Genomic DNA, 17,820 nt, shown 5'->3' on the forward strand with positions numbered 1-17,820 from the left:
CTGAAAACAGATCCCATGGGCTGTTTTCACTCAATCATGTGGCTATGGATACCTACATTTCGTTTCATTTCGATTTTGACATTTCAAATATTCAATATTTCAAAATGTCACGATTTGGTTGTAATACTGATGAGAATATTAATGAAATTATCGAATCAAATATACCAAAGAATACTGCTTACAGTAAAAAATTTGTATGGAAAGCGTTTATGGACTTTTGCAATGATAGAAAATATGAATTAGATTCTGTATTTTTTTTTTCATAACCAGCAAAAAATTTTCTATCCGAATAACCCTCGAACATTGATAAATGCTCAAAAAATTTTTAACAACTTTCTCAAGCTTGTTGCTTACAGGCAACAGACCTCCGCCTACGGCGTCGGTCTGTTTCCAAGCAACAAGCTTTCGAAATCTGTTATAAAATTTTTTCGAACAATTATCAATGTCCTTGGGTTATTACTACTGAAAATTTTTTGCTCAATTAGAAATCCAATGAAATCAATTAATTTGTGGTCATCTGATTGAATACAACCAATAAAACCAACATTATACTGAAAACAGATCCCATGGGCTGTTTTCACTCAATCATGTAGCTATGGATACCTACATTTCGTTTCATTTCGATTTTGACATTTCAAATATTCAATATTTCAAAATGTCACGATTTGGTTGTAATACTGATGAGAATATAATGAAATTATCGAATCAAATATACCAAAGAATACTGTTTACAGTAAAAAATTTGTATGGAAAGCGTTTATGGACTTTTGCAATGTATTTTTTTTTCATAACCAGCAAAAAATTTTCTATCCGAATAACCCTCGAACATTGATAAATGCTCAAAAATTTTTTAACAACTTTCTCAAGCTTGTTGCTTACAGGCAACAGACCTCCGCCTACGGCGTCGGTCTGTTTCCAAGCAACAAGCTTTCGAAAAATTTTTTCGAACAATTATCAATGTCCTTTGGTTATTACTACTGAAAACTAGCAGGTTGTTTTTAAGTTTATTCAATAATATTAGACGGAGAGCTAGAGTCGAAAAATCATCGTCGTAAGTAATATGGAGTTTGTTCTGTGAAATGCTTCCATTGGATATTGATAATTATGATCCCTATCAGACTGATACCTCAGTGGATACAGGAAGTAGCAATAAGGGATGAAAGGGGAAAATCAGTGCAGTCACTAAAGGTTTTCACCTGTGATTTTGTTGAACCTCCATCGATTTGCATGAAAATTGGTGCGTAGTTACAGCATACCTCAAGAAATAATAGTGACATGGTGTCAACTTGCGTTTTTACCCTGGAGGTGGATGAAACCCCTTCTCGAGGTTGAAAATTATTTTATTAAAAATAATCCTACAAATCGATAGAGGGACAAATTCTAAGCAACATTTGTTATATCAAGTTATTAAAATAAATCAATACTTTTTGAGTTATTAAAGATAAAAAATTTGAATTTTTCGTGAAAAAAAAATTGCATGGTGTAAAGCGGTTTTCCACAAATAATTCAAAAACTATAAGTTTTAATAAACTAATAAAAAATTGAATAGATTCCTTACTTGAAAACCTTTTAGAATTAATTAAATGTATGTTTTTTCGGCTAGTACTCAAATTTAAGTAATCAAGCTTAAATAACGGAAAAACGATGCATTTTATAAAATATACTTATATAAGGTACACTATTTTCACAAGAATTAAAATTTTTAGTAGTCCTTATAAATCTATATTTATTTTAGTATTAGTAATAACCTCAAAAATTTTGACCTGTTTAGAAAGCATATTTTCCAAATAAAAATGATTTAAATAATTTTCAAATTTTCGTAAATTTCATTTTTTTTATATATATATTGTTATGATGTACTTTTTATTACTTTAATATCAATTTATCTTTATTTGATTACTCCAATTAATTATTTAATCAATTATCCAATTGTCGCAAATTATACAAAATTTAAGTAAAAATCTCAGGGTGCCTTTTTATAATACAAAAAAAATATCTAAATTATCTTATTTTATACTTATCTTCTCTCGTGGTTTCAGTATCTCTTAGTTGGTTCTAATCGGGAAAAAATATTAGGAAAAGGAATTAAATAGAAATATAAAATAAGCATACAGAATTGTCTTTTATTATCAAAATCAAGACGCATTTCACAAGTTATATTTATGGTAAGTAGCAGTCTGATTTTTGCAAGAGAGTTGAATGAAAGGGTAACAAATCAATTGAAAGTTCTGTCCGACAAAATACGTGGGACGTCTTCGTAGTCTGACGTTCGAAACTAAGATGTAGTTGCCGCCTGTGAGTATTTTACACCAAACCTGTATGTTATCAAAATATTTGCAAGTAAACCTGAATTAGCTTATACTTAAGCTGATTAGGAAAATAGCGAATTAGAGTAAAGAGGTCCAAGTCAACCTACGTAATCTTCATAATGAAACATCATCTTTATACGAAAATTTGAAGCTTGAAAATAGTGCTATGTTTTAAAATCCCTTCAGTTATTATATAATAATTTATTCCAAGACGTCGCACTGTCTTTTAATTCCTAAATATCCTAACCTATAATTGGTAAATTGGTACTATTAAACGAATTGTCCAATTACCTATAGCGACAACAAGGAACGAAACAATTTAAACCAGTTATTCTTGGGTGCCAAAAATAATCTCCATTAAACATTTACTCTCGTTTGATATAATTTGCAAGTTATTTTTAGAAACATACGAAGACTTGACTGGATTTATTGGTTCTTTGTATCCGGTAATTTAAGGTGAATAATAAAGAATGTGCCAGTTGCAATCTGCAATGTAGAATGAAGACACTTTGACCTTTTCGAAGATGTGAATCTTACTAAAGGAAAAGTAAACAACTCATCCTCATAATCTATATTTATTATTATACACTTTCACAGATATACATAACACGATTAAGTTCATAAAAATTTCAATCTGGTTTTAAACGACTAAATAAATACAGAAAAATAGTATCCTAAAGTTGAGTGTACATTTTTTGTATATTATGGATTTAGTAAAGCAAACACACATCGAAAGATAAATTAAAAATAAATAACAAACACAAAAGTAGACAAAAATTTTTTTAATTACAATTATTTTAAAGAAAATTCAAATTTAAGTACATACATATATACATCAAAGATGCAGCAAAGGTGCAGCAAAGATTTGACATTGGCCCTCATAATCATCATCATTCTCTTTGCCTTATTCCTATGCGGGGTCGGCTTCCCTAATTGCATTTCTTCACACAATTCTATCTTGGGTCATATCAATGTTAATCCCCTTTACCAACATGTCCTGCCTTATCGTCTCCTCCCACGTCTTCTTTGGTCTTCCTCTCCTACTCCTTCCAGGAATCTGCACTTCAGCTATTCTTCGTATTGGGTGATTAACGTCTCGACGTTGAACATGACCAAACGATCTTAACCTATGCTCTCTCATTTTGGCATCAATTAGAGCCACACCTAGACTTCCCATAATATACTCATTTCTAATTTTATCCTTCTTTGTCACTCCACTCATCCATCTAAGCATTCTCATTTCCGCCACATGCATTCGTTGTTTCTCTTTCTTTTTCACAAAATTCAGTTTCGTACATCATAGCCGGCCTTATGGCTGTTTTATAGAATTTTCCCTTCAACTTCATTGGAATTTTCCTGTCACACAGCACACCACTCACTTCCTTCCACTTCATTCATCCAGCGCTAATTCTACTGCATGTATCTCCATATATTTCTCCATTACTCTGTAATACCGATCCTAGGTACTTAAAACTATTGCTTTTTATAATCATTTCACCATCCCAAGATACCATTTTATTTGTAGTAACTTCATCTTTAAATGAACATTCCAAATACTCTGTTTTTGTTCTACTAAGTTTTAAACCTTTTTCCTCCAGAGCCTGTCTCCACTGTTCCAGTTTTTGTTCTAAGTCTCTTTCACTATTTCCTATTAACACTACATCAGCAGCATACATTAGGCACCATGGAATGCTACCCTGAATATTCACTGTTATCTGGTCCAAAACTAATGAGAATAAATAAGAACTAAGCACCGGACCTTGGTGCAATCCTACTTTCACCTGAAATTTATGTCTCTCCCACACCTGTCCTAACACTAGTCGTTACTCCCTCATACATATCTCTCACAATCTTTACATATTCACCAGGGACTCCCTTCTTATTGAGTGCCCACCACAGAATCTCTCGAGGAACTCTATCATACGCTTTCTCAAGATCAATGAATACCATATGAGCGTTGGTCTCTTTATTCCTGTATTTTTCCATCAGTTGCCTTACAATGTAAATTGCATCTGTTGTTGATCTGCCCTGCATAAAGCCAAATTGATTATCGGATATTTTGGTTGCTTCACGTATCCGTCTATCAATTACTCTCTCCCATGTTTTATGGTGTGGCTAAGAAGTTTTATAGCCCTGTAGTTTGTACATTGTTGTATGTCTCCCTTGTTTTTGTAGACAGGTACTAATATACTGCTTCTCCATTCGTCTGGCATTTGTCCAACTTCCATGATTCTATTAAATAGACCTGCTAGCCAACTTATTCCTGTCTTTCCCAATGCTCTCCATACTTCCCCAGGAATATCGTCTGGTCCGACTGCTTTTCCTTTCTTTATTTTTTGAAGCGCTTGAGCTACTTCCTCGTTTGTTATTCTGGTAACCATCGCTGTTACTGTCTCCGTTAACTCCACAGGCTGTCTGTCAAATTCTTCATTTAATAAACTGTCAAAATAATTTCTCCATCTCTTTTTGACATCCTTTTCGTGAATTAGTCTTTTATTATTTTCATCTCGGATACATCTAATCTGATTAAAATCTCTTGTTTTCTTTGCTCTCTGTTTGGCTATTTTATATATCTTTGCTTTGCCTTCCCTGGTATCAAGTTGATCGTATAGGTTTGAATACGCTTCTGCTTTAGCTTTTGCTACTGCTACTTTCGCTTCCTTTTTGGCGACCATATAGTTTTGAAGATCTATGTCCAATCTGGTTTCTTGCCACTTTTTATATCATTTTCCCTTCTCTTTTATTTTTCTTTGTACTTCATTTGACCACCACCAAGTCTCTTTATCCTCAAACCTCTTTCCTGACGTTTTCCCAAGTATTTCAATAGCCGTCTCTCTAATAATATTGACCATTTTTCTCCAAATTGTGTTAGGACTTTCTTTCATGTTCCAACATATTTTTTCTACTATTCTTCTCCTGAATAGACCTTCTTTCTCATCTTTTAGCATCCACCACTTAATTTTTTGTGGTCCTCTCCAATATTTTTGTTTAGTTTCGCTTTTTACTTCGATGTCCAGAACAAGCAGCTTATGTTGTTGGCTTACTGTCTCACTAACTATTACCTTGCAGTCCTTGCATTCACGTATGTCTTCTTTCCTTATCATGAAGTAGTCTATTTGAGATTGATGTTGTCCACTTTTGTAGGTAATAAGTTGAGTTTCTCCCTTTTTAAAGAATGTGTTAACAATCGCATATCCAATGCTGTTGCTAATTCAAGCATGTCATCTCCAGCTTCATTTCTAGTTCCAAAGCCTAATCCTCCATGTATTGTTTCATATCCTGTTTTGGCTTGGCCCACATGTGCATTGAAATCACCTCCGATTATAACTATCTTCTCTGTTGGAATATCATTCAGTACGTCTCCTAATTGGTCATAGAAAGCTCTTCTTTCATTCTCACCCAGACCTGTTTGAGGAGAGTACACACACACAACATTCAATACCTCTTTATCAATTACAAATTTCACTGACATCCTTCTATCACTCGTTCTTACAACTTCTACTACGTTATCTTTCATTTCACTATCAGCAATTATAACAACTCCATTTCTAGTGTTACTACTTCCTACATACCACAATTTGTATCCTTCACCTAGTTCTTTCGCCCTTTGTCCTTTCCACCTAGTTTTTTGAATATAAGCAATTTAAACTCTTCTTCGTTTGAGCGCATCCACTTACTCCAGACTCTTACCTGTAAGATTACCAAAATTCCAAGACCCTATCCTGATTTTTCTAACCTGTAATGGTGTTCCCCCTGAGATAGTCCTCACCCGGAGATCCGAACGGGGGCTCATTTTACTTCCGGAATATTTTACCTCATTAGATGCCATCATTTCAGTATAAGTATAAGTTGTTATTGCGTTGGAGGTCTTTTCATTATTATGGCCTAAAAGATTTTTTGGATATTTGATGCCTGAATGCCTTTTCTATCAGCACCATACCCTGCCCTGCACGTTTAGCCAATACACCACCAATGCAACCAAAGTGCAGTATTACCCCACACCCGCCTGCATTTTTCTGTATAGGCCAGGATCCCTACTATAAGGACTGCCCTATAAGCCATTGGCACTCAGAATAACACTAATTAAATGTTGTGTACACAGTGTGCTTTACTATGGAGATGAATCATGGACATTAAATCAAAATGAAATAAATCGACTTAACGCGTTTGAAATGTGGATATTTAGAAGAGTGTTAAGGATTTCATGGTCACGAAGATAGGAGTGTTAAGCAGCATATGCAGAGAGAGGGAAATTGAAGACACAATAAAAGAAAGGAAATTGCAATATCTCGGACATGTGATGAGAGGCGAAAGATACAACATCTTGACACTCATAATTCAAGGAAAACTAATGGTAGGAGAAGCCTAGAAAGGAGACATGTTTCCTGGTTGAAGAATAATGAAGAACCTGAGAGAATGGTTTTGTTGCAGCTCATGGCAACTGTTCAGAGCAGCTGAAATAGTAAATATCGTATTAAATATCTTTTCTTGTCTTCTGACGGTGCATGCATATTAATTGTACTCCAGTTCCTTTTATTATTGTATTCATGTTAAACATCCTATCCGAGATAGGATTAAAAATTATTACTTTGTCATTAATAAATTTAGCTACCATAAAACCAGTTCCGAGCTATCTGTCTTTTCCTCCACTTTTAGAAAGGACTGTAACTTATATTTCAGTTATTTCCAACCCTATTGTTTTGTCTCTTGTAGAATTATTGCATGATTTTATACTACGTGCTTGCCTTATTGATTAGTTTCTTTAGGCTGAAGGTGCGCACATGTTGCTAAATGTATCTTGTCTTCCTTCCACTTTTCTCTTTTGTTCCTGTCTTGTTTTATTTCATTTCAATAGTTTGTAATCATTTCCTTCGCACTGTTCGTTGCCATTTGTTTCCTTTTACTGCTGGTGCGTAGGTTTTTGCTTTGGTCTCTACCACCAACGTTTATTTCATGCCATTCCAGCACAGTATTTCATGATCGGAATATATTTTTTCTATACCTTATGTTTACGTTTCTCTCTTCCTTTCTTAGTTCTTGCTCTTCTTTCTGTCTGACACATTTCTTTACGATTCTGTCGTTCTTTGAAAAGTCGCCGTTGATATAAGTTAAGCCTTCTTTTCGAATTCACAATTTACTTTTGTTTTCCATGACTTTTCTTTTATCCACTTCTTTTTCAAGCTCAACCAGACAAATAATTATTAATCTTGATTTTCAGCCAGCTTGCTCATGTTCATGGCAGGCACTGCATGCTGTTGGTCCTCTCCAGAAATACCAAAGCTTCTAAATGTCACGGAGAATCCCTTCGGGAGGGCAATAACGCCGGAAGAAATTTCGTGGATATCTTCGTTGTTGACCTTGGGTGCAGCGTTTAGTCCTTTTCTGTATGGATTCCTGGCCGATAGTATTGGAAGAAAGCCATCGATGTTGCTAGTGGGAGTGCCGTTTTTTCTTTCTTATGTAATGCTGGCGACTGGGACGGTCATCGAAATATATTATGTCGCAAGGTAAGAGTAGTTTAACTTAGATTAACTAGTAGTATCTTTTTTAGTTTTTTTAAGGATGGGGACTAAACTAGGCTTTGTCTAGTATTCTAATCTTCATTAATATAATAAATACACACATGAAAAATATCTAAAAGACACCATTATTATTCCACATTTCCATTAAAAGATTTTTTGATACAATAATATGGTTGAATACTCGAATATATAAATTTCAGAAATTAAAAGGCAGATATGAATGTAGGAATGCTTTGACAAGCAGAAACAGGGAAAAACTACAAAAAGACAGAGAAAATACCCAAAAGATGATCAAAAACTATGTGACTAGAGAAAAGAAATAATAAAATACCTAAAAAATAACAAAAGGGCAGAAGAAAGAGGTGTTTAAGGAAAAATGAAAGAATATTCCGATTTACATTAGCAGTTTTAGCAAAAGAAAGAAATGCAGAAACAATGGTATAGCGCTCTCTTCTACGCTATCTATAAAAAGACGACAAACAAAAATAGTGCACATTTATGAAATGTGAATGAAATGAGAATGCAGTCGTGCAATATTATTAATAATAATTATACCAACATAAAAGGTTTAATTCAAATCTAATTATGCTTCCCGTGTTAGTTCACCTTCGTTAGCAACTGTCAAGGTGAATGTTACCTACCTTGCTCAATAAAAACACAAATAACGTGATTTATGGCGGCCGGTAAAATATAAGAATCCCGATACTTGGCATTATTTTCTTCCTGTTTTATTAAGTGTGGTCATGTGTTGAATATGAAATATCTTCGTACGTTTTCTGGTAAACGTGATCTACAAATAATGTTTCCTGAAAATATGTATTAGCCTAAGAGCTGTGAGACATTTTTGAGTAGGTATTTTAGGCAACCTGAAATTTTTTCAGGTGACTCTTCCATGATAACCTAAAACAAAAATGCCGGTCTGGCTGGAGGGTAGCGGTTATTTTCCCCAAAAATCCCCCCCAAATTTAAAAAAAAAGGGTAAACATTGTTATTACAGAAAATATCATTGACGTGACTTTAAAGTAAATTTAAATATTCAAATATAAAGAAAATAAACAGGCCAGGCGAATTGAGGGCGATTTTAACTCTGCAAGATACTTGCATGGGCGTCCCAGGATTATTTTAAGGGGTTGCATCTGAACTTTAGAAAATTTCATCTGAATCTGTACATACTATTAACGAGTATAAAATATACAACTATACATGCATAGCTATGATGTACATTCCTTCCGGACAGGGAGGTGCAATTGTTATTTTGACAGGGTATTTTTTAATATTAAAAATGAATATTCTAAAAAGACAGGTTTTTTTTGGTGAAATTTTTCAACTGCCAGGTGATTAAACAAATTACGCGAGCATGTAAATGAAAAGCGCTATAGGTAAGCAACAGTGTGAGAAAGAGCGTATACCGATAGCTGTTTGCGTCCTATATTGTAGCTGGGCGAGTCCGTTCACTCGAGAAAAATCACGCGACCTGGCGATACCCATGTTGTGCCTCGAAACGTTAGAGTAATTATTATATATTATAGTTTCTTAAGTAACTTTTTATTAATTAAAGGAAAATAATACCTACTATACAATAGATTTTGCAAATATGATAGAAAAAGACAGATTTATTATTATAAAGATATAGGTAGAAAAGTATAAAAGTATAAACTAAATTGATTCTGTGTCCGAATCTTGTACTTCTTCTTCAAACTCCTCATCTAAGCTTAAATATTCATTCTTTTCTTCTTAGTCAGACTCCCCTCGAGACTCAGATTCGTCTTCTTCATGATCTGTAAAATATATTTAGAATTAATTAATTAGCGATTAATTAATTGAGTTGCTACGTATTCTCTCTCCTTTTATACGGAGCCGAAGCCTGGACAATCACGGGCACATCTGAAAAAGACTTGCCATTGTTGAGATATGGTGTTATCGAATAATATAAAAAATATCATGGACACAACACGTAACAAACACCGAAACATTAAGAAAGATGAAAAAGGAAAAATAAATACTCAACACTATGAAGGAAAGAAAAATGAGCTACTTTGGTCATATACTAAGAAATAAAAAACGTGATGTGATTGGTTATATAAGGAAAAGTGCTAGAAAAAAGAGAACGGAGAAGACGATGCATATCCTGGTTGAAAATTTTAAAGTAGTGGAGTGTTAAACACAACAATAGAACTCTTCAGAATCGCTGCAGAGAGAATAAAATGAGCCGTGATGATCGCCATTGTCATGAAAGGATGAGGCACACGAAGAAGCAGAAAATTGAGTTAACAACTAAAAAAAATATTTCAGTTATAAAAGAACATGTATGTAAGCTTACCCTCAGCAATATATCTGAAATTCTCCTTGGTTCGCTGATGAACTATAGCAATCATAAACTGATTGAGGCAAACAATCTCGTACATAAAGATGGCTCTAATTCCGTATGTAGCTTCGTTATATTTATGTATAATTTAAAATTTCCAGTACCATACTTCATAAAAATCTCTAGATCGTCACTTTGGAGATGATCCATGTTTTCAAGCATAATTATCAAAACATCTGTATCAGAAGTTTTAATAAGAACATTGGTCTTTGCTAATGTATTAAGCTTACATACGTGATGAACTATCTTCGTGTCGGCTTCTTCGTGATTTTCGCAGGTCATGTTATCGTCGATCGACATTTCTATACCATTAGTATTTACAACATATGAATCATATAAATCATAATTTAAATTTATTAATAAATTACCAATAAAAGGCAACATCTCCTCTGTAGACCAATGTTCAATTAAAAATTTAACTACTTAAATTTAATATTTTTTAATTCCTTGGCAAAATCTGCTAGTATCCATCCATTTCCGTTAGACGTTGAAGAATTACCTATAGCCCTTTTCATTCACATGCACGTGGTATTTGTTTCATCTGGCAGTTAAAAAATTACACCAAAAAAACCTGTCTTTTTTAGAATATTTATTTTTAATATTAAAAAATACCCTGTCAAAATAACAATTGCACCTCCCTGTCCGGAAAATATGTACATAGCTATGCATGAATAGTTGTATATTTTATACTCGTTAATAGTATGTACAGATCCGGATGAAATCTTCTGAAGTTCAGTTCAGATGCACCCCCTGAAAATAATCCTAGGGCGCCCATGCAAGTATCTTGTAGAGTTAAAATCGCCCTCAATTTGCCTGGCCTGTTTATTTTCTTTATATTTAAATATTTAAATTTAGTTTAAAGTCACGCCAATGATATTTTTTGTAATATCAATGTTTACCCTTTTTTAACTTTGGGGGGGGAGGATTTTTGGGGAAAATAACCGCTACCCTCCAGCCAGACCGGCATTTTTGTATTAGGCTATCATGGAAGAGTCACCGGAAAAAATTTCAGGTTGCCTAAAATACCTACTCAAAAATGTTTCACAGCTCTCGGACCATATGTCCTCTATTAATAAAAGATTAAGTCGATGTTTGGGTTTCTAGTATAGTGTCTATTTCAAGATTTTGGAACTTCCTTTAAATTAAACAATAATAAAATACAAGGACAAAAATTTCTTCTAATTTTCTTTTTTTGCTTTCTCAATATATTTTATTATGTTCTCAAAGATTCTCATTAATGTGTTCGTAGATAGTGAAATTGGATTCATAGATTTTTGTCTCATATTTTGATATAAGAGTCTTTCTTATCTATCCGTTATGCTTTCTGTTTCTAGTAAATATATTTTAAAAATTTCCTTTCTCGATTTTATTATTTTTTATTTAATCTCTCTCCCTCTATTGCCTTCCCTCCTCATGGAGGGTGAAGGCCATCCTCAAGATGGGTGAATGGCTAGATCAGCGCATCCTATTCTGTTTTATTCTTTGGAAATTTCCTCCACAAGTCTTTCCTTCCTTTCTCTTTCTCGTTTTCTGTTTGATTTCTCTTCATATCAGGCCAATTCTTTCATGATCTCTTGTTACAATATTTCTTCAGCTAATATCGTGTCTTTTTCTTCCTCTGCTTCCATCTGGTTGGTATTCCAGTGCTTGTCTGGTTATATATTATTTTGGTCCTTCCTTAGACTACGTCCAATCCATTTCCATTTTCTTATTTTACTCGTGACTGTCATTTTCTTTTGTTTTGTTTTTCTCCATAGATTATCTACGTTTATTATTTATTATACCTGTTTTATTTTACTTTCTGCGTGATACAATCCGTTATTATTAAAAATAATGTCAGGGACACAACGAATCCTTGTTTAAATCTGTTTTGTATAGCTATATCTTCTACCATTTCTCCTGCATGTTCCAGTTTGTCTCTATATTCCATTTAGAATAGTCTAATCAAGTTGATGTACATATTTGAAGCTGAAACCAGCCTGGTATTTCGTTATTATGCCCGACTCTTCATGATGTAGAAGCGTGATCAAAACAACAAACTTCTGCATTGGTTTGTAGTTACCTTAAATTTTTCTTGTTGGCGTTAACTTTCTTGTAGAAAATGATCTGGCTCTGCCTCTGAGGTACATTAATGGCAGACATTATACCTCAAATCTTTAAAGAATGTAGCCTCGCCCAAAATATTTTAATCTGTTTGTCCTTTTTTCAGTATATGCTATATATTACAGTCTAAATTGCTATTTTAAAGACAAATCAGGCATTTGTTTAAATACAGTCGTAAATTTTTAAGAAAATATTTGTAAAAGGGATATAAAAGCCATATTAGGACATTTGCATAAGCTTAAGTAGGTATTTTTTTAGTCGTAAAATCTGTTAAAGGTAGCAAAAAAAATATAATCTAATTCCCTTCTCTTCATAGGTTCTAGGTATGAACTGCCGGTGGCACCCAAAATCCCAACACGCCAGAATCCCGACAAGCCAAAATCCCAACATACCAAAATCTCGACATGCCAAAATTCCGACATGCCACAATCCTCGCATAAGTAAAAATCCCGACCACTACATTTTGAATATTTTTGTTTTGCAGTACCAAATGCAGTAATAAATCATGTATAGAGTATTGAAATTGAAAAATTAATTACTTACTTACTAATAAATACCGGTACTAATTATTATGTATTTTAAAAGAGAAAATTATTAAACACGTCATTTTATAGTGTAAAAGCTATACTTAATGAAATGGGCGGTTGTAAGTTACTTGATAATATCTACATATGTATGGAATATATAAATACTTATATGTATGAAATATATATGTATGAAATACTTATATGTATCAAAGTAAACTTGAATTGATTATTTGAATATACCTATATATTGAACTATATATTGGCAAAAAAAGAAAAATAATTTAATTCCTGTACCTATGTTAGAAATTTTATTTAGAAAATGAGTTCATATTGAATGGTAAACTAAACAAAACAACAAAACAATAACGTAACAAAAATAGATATATACTATGTACCTATTATAGTTTTGAAAACCTAGCGAGATTTTTGATTTGTCGGGATTTTGGCCGTCGGGATTTTGGCTGTCGGGATTTTGGCGTGTCGGAATTCTGGCATGTCGAGATTTTGGCTGTCGGGATTTTGGCTGTCGAGATTTTGGGGTAGAGCCATGGACAGGTTGCACTATCATTTCATCTGTGCACAAATCTCTTCCAGATTTGACTTGTGCTACAACTTTTACTTCTTTCTCCTTTTCTGTTAATTTTTTTGCTATTCTTTCCTCCTCTACTAGGCTATTCTCTTGTATACTTTTATACTCAAAATAAACGCAGTCAAAATAAACATTGTTTAACCTAGACAAAGCTGCTTCAGGCGGCACACATAGTGGAAGCGGATTCCGCTTACGGGAAAACCGCGCTAATCTGAGCGGTTGTCGCGCACAGGAATGGTAACACAGTGAAGACGGGTAAAAGCTATAGAAATCGTTCAAATTTGTCAGTTGCGTTTATAACTTATAGCAAAATTTCGTCTTCTGATGACGATATGATTGTTTTTGTTTCTGTTTTGACTGAACTGACAAGAAAAAAAGTTGGTATACATTTTCTTAATCGCGAAAAAATAATTTATGGAGAATATTGGACAACATATCCACAAAAGTCGTAAAATCGGGAATATTTTCTCTATCTGCTCCTTTGAGCTACTTAATTAATTTATCGGTTACTAATGGCAAATTTCCTGACGCACTTAAAAGCGCAAGAGTTATTCCTATACACAAAAAAAATGATCCAGGATTGATTTCGAATTATAGACCGGTAGCAGTGCTGAGCGTTTTATCAAAAATTTTTGAAAAGGTTGTATATAATAAAATGGTTTGTTTTCTCGACAAATTCGATATTATATCCCCGCATCAACATGGGTTTAGGTCAAAGAAGTCAACGTTGACTGCTGCATGTCATTTTTTTAATTATATATATACAGATCTTGACAGGGGAAGGCATGTGGCAGGTCTCTTTTTTGATTTGTCCCGTGCCTTTGATTGTCTGGATTTTAACTTTATTAAAAATAAATTTTACAACCTAGGTTTCAGAGGAGATTTCTTGGACTGGATAGTAGACTATTTGAGCAATAGAAAAATGTTAGTTTCATATCAGAATTCTGCTTCGACAGTTTTCAATATTGATAAAGGAGTCCCTCAAGGATCTGTTTTAGGACCGCTTATATTTATTCTTTTTATGAATGATCTTCCTGATTACATTAAATCTCGAGTTATTACTATTTACGCAGATGATACTGCACTAGCGATCTCTGCGCCTAGTAAAGAGGAACTTATATTATTATCCAACGGTGTTTTTGGGTCATTTGTAGATTGGTCCAAAGCAAATGGATTAATAGTAAACGTTGATAAAACTCAATTTTTATATTTTCATTCCCAAAATGTTCTTAGCAATGTATACTCATTATCATTTAAATTTGACAATATACCTATTTCGTCAGTTACAACAACAAAATTTTTAGGTTTAAATATAGATTGCCGTTTGAGATGGACTGAACAAGTCAATACAATAAATACCAAATTAAATAAATCGTTTTATGCTATTTCTAGAATAAAAGATACTATGCCGATATCAGCACTGATCAATATCTATTACGGCCTTGTTTACAGTCATATGAGTTACAACATACTACTATGGGGAAATTCTATTGACAGCCCTAAAATTTTTGTAACTCAGAAAAAAATTATTCGAAAAATATTCGGGCTAAAATTTCGGGAAACTTGTAAACCAACGTTTATAAAATACAAAATCATGTCATTCTATAGTCTGTACATTTACCACACTCTTCTGTTTGTCAAAGAAAATTTCAATCAATTTGAAACTAATGCTCATCGACATGATTACCATACAAGAAATTGTAATAAGCTCCGAATACCCCAGTTTAAAACATCAAGATTAGAAAATAGTTTTAAATTTATGGGAATGAAATTGTACAATAAACTTCCTGATGAAATGCAGGAGATTTCTAGTTTTAACAGTTACAAAAATAAAATCAAAAATTTATTATTAGCCAAATGCTACTATTCCGTCAAAGAATTCCTTGACGATAGCCTATAAACTATTTTACACTATTTTATTTTTTATGTATAAATTGTTTTGTGTATACAAAGTCTAAAATGTCTAAAAATGTTAGTCTAAATATGTTATTTTATAATATGTGTTAGGTGTTAGGTACCTATAAAAAATTGTGTAGCTAAACAATGTTAGCTTGTAACAGTTATATTACTGTATATGACCTGTCCTATACATTTGTAAAAATGTCTTAAAAGGATGAATAAATATTTCTATTTCTATTTCTATTTCTATCATCATCTATTTCAAAACTTAAAATAAGATAATGAAAGAAAGTGAAATATCAATCTCCCTCGTGTCCCAAATAGAGGATCTTTCAAAAACGGCAGCAATTAATGCCTCCTTATTCATTGTACAAACATTAAAACATTAAAACCGCGCGGAAAAAACTAAATTCTCATTCGAGTAAAAGCGGTTGGCCCGCGCGAACCTGCTTTGACTATGTTCGTGAAAACGTTTAAAAGCGGGTCCGCGCGGTTTGAGCGTAAGCGGAAACCGCTTCCACTATGTTCACTGACTCAGTTCGTTTATCTCATCAATATTCTTAGTCTTTTCATCCACTTCATCCTTCAATTTCAGTTTTATCAAAATGGAATGATATACCTAAGACAAATGACAACAAATATAGCACTAAAGACAGAGAGACGGTTCCTCAGTAGGAATACGAACAGTGGGAAGACTACGAAAACGATGGAACAACAACTTACTGATTACTGAAGAAGTTACCAATCTATTCAATAAATGATTTAGCGCAAATTTTCATCACATTTTGATAGTCAAAATGGTGATGAGAGCGTAATCGATTTTTTAATTTAGTGAATACGTGGATTAGGTCATAGCATTTTGGCAACCAAATTTGAAATAACTTTGACAGTCTAAATTCTGGTGGGAGCGCTATATGGAATTTTTAAAAGTTTGGCGAATGCGCCGGGGCAATTCAGTATATTATACACTCACCAACATAAAATTCCGCCACCCAAAATATTTGATTAAGTTTGACAATCTATAACTTTATTATTTGTACTCTGATTTTCAAGATTCTTGCATCAGTTTGTAGGTACCTGTATTGATGCCGTTTGTTATTATTCCCGTAACATTTTTTTTGCTTAAATGCATATATTATGCTACGGGAATGGAAGCGTTGTATTTTCTCCTAAGTTAAAAAAATTCTGTGGAAAAATTGGAGGGCTGATTTTGTTTCATACTCCTTTTGTGTTATCCTGCAGGTATCACTAAAATTTTGTTTCTTGAATTATCCGAATATCCCTTTTATTGTAAGAGCTGTAAATAAAAACTTGGTTTGAAGGTTTATTTAATTAAAATTATCAAGCGCACTAAAATTAACAAAACAAACCAAAATTAACAACAAAACAATTGAATAGCGGGTGTGTTGACCTCTTGCAGCAACGACTGCTCGCAATTTGTTTGGCATCGAATAAATATATGTTATCCTTGCCTGGGGAATAGCCCGATATATCCCACAAGAATCTACAGGTCGGGCAAGTCTCGTAAATTTCACGATTGCGAGCCACGCTTCACGCAACCGTGTTTGCGTACTTGTGTTTCGAGTTGCGTGGTCGTGCGGAGTTATATTTACCAATTCGCGCAATCGTACTTGAGACGCTGTGTCAGGTGAGGTGTTTGAAAATTTGTGTAATTTGATTCTGTGGTGTGAAGGTGGTTAAACTTTTGTTTTATTTTTTTTTTCGCAGAAAATTTTTAGATGAAGTAATTGTATGATGAAGATAACACAGAAAATACAAGAGGGCAGCATACTTTGCAAAACAACTGTTACAATTTGAAATCAACAAGTTGTTGTCTTGCAGGTAAAAAAAGTGACTTTTTAAAAAAATTATATCTTGGAAACTAAAAATTATTTTTATTTATAATTGAAACATGTAAAAGTATAGTACTCTCAAAAAAATTTCAGCCAAAAATATTCATTTTTGTAGAGTTGACTGCAATTTTTCGACAACGGCCCTTTTTTGCGGTGAGCAGCATAACAAGTCCAGTCTCATCTGAAATCAAAGTTTCTTGTAGTTTATACCTCTGGCTAGTGAATGAACAAAGGATTTTTTATTAGATGAGGTCATTTTTGTTTTATAAAAAAAAACTACTTTAAAAATGAGAAAAATTGGGGTCAAAAATGTGTTTAAACTTATGTAAAATCTTTAAATTTCATTTTTTTTTAATTCCTTCGTTCATATTCTAGCCAGAGGTATAAACTACAAGAAACTTTTTGATTTCAGATGAGACAGGACTTAGTTATGCTGCCAACGCAAAAAAAACTTAAACTCTACAAAAATGAATATTTTTGGCTGAAACTTTTTTTGAGACTACCTTAAGTACTATACTTTTACATGTTCCAATTATAAGTAAAAATAAATTTTAGTTTTCGAGATATAATTTTTTTGAAAAGTCACTTTTTTTACCCACAAGACCTATGTAACCCCTTAAAAAAAATGTTTCGAAGAATATGATTGATGGCCA

General features: G+C 33.2%; 2 protein-coding genes across 2 annotated transcripts in view; one reads left to right on the plus strand and one right to left on the minus strand.

Moving 5' to 3' along the window:
• LOC114326594 (uncharacterized) overlaps positions 1 to 17,820 on the minus strand; it is a 363,687-nt gene that overhangs the window by 156,701 nt on the left and 189,166 nt on the right. The gene's annotated exons all lie outside the window — the stretch shown is intronic.
• LOC114326597 (facilitated trehalose transporter Tret1-like) overlaps positions 1 to 17,820 on the plus strand; it is a 41,043-nt gene that overhangs the window by 9,865 nt on the left and 13,358 nt on the right. The window contains exon 2 of the mRNA XM_028275011.2: positions 7,528 to 7,816. Within this exon, the coding sequence (XP_028130812.2) occupies positions 7,528 to 7,816 (289 nt within the window). The remainder of the gene's footprint in view (positions 1 to 7,527; positions 7,817 to 17,820) is intronic.

This window comes from Diabrotica virgifera, chromosome 3 (assembly GCF_917563875.1).
Source record: "Diabrotica virgifera virgifera chromosome 3, PGI_DIABVI_V3a".
NCBI lineage: Eukaryota > Metazoa > Arthropoda > Insecta > Coleoptera > Chrysomelidae > Diabrotica > Diabrotica virgifera.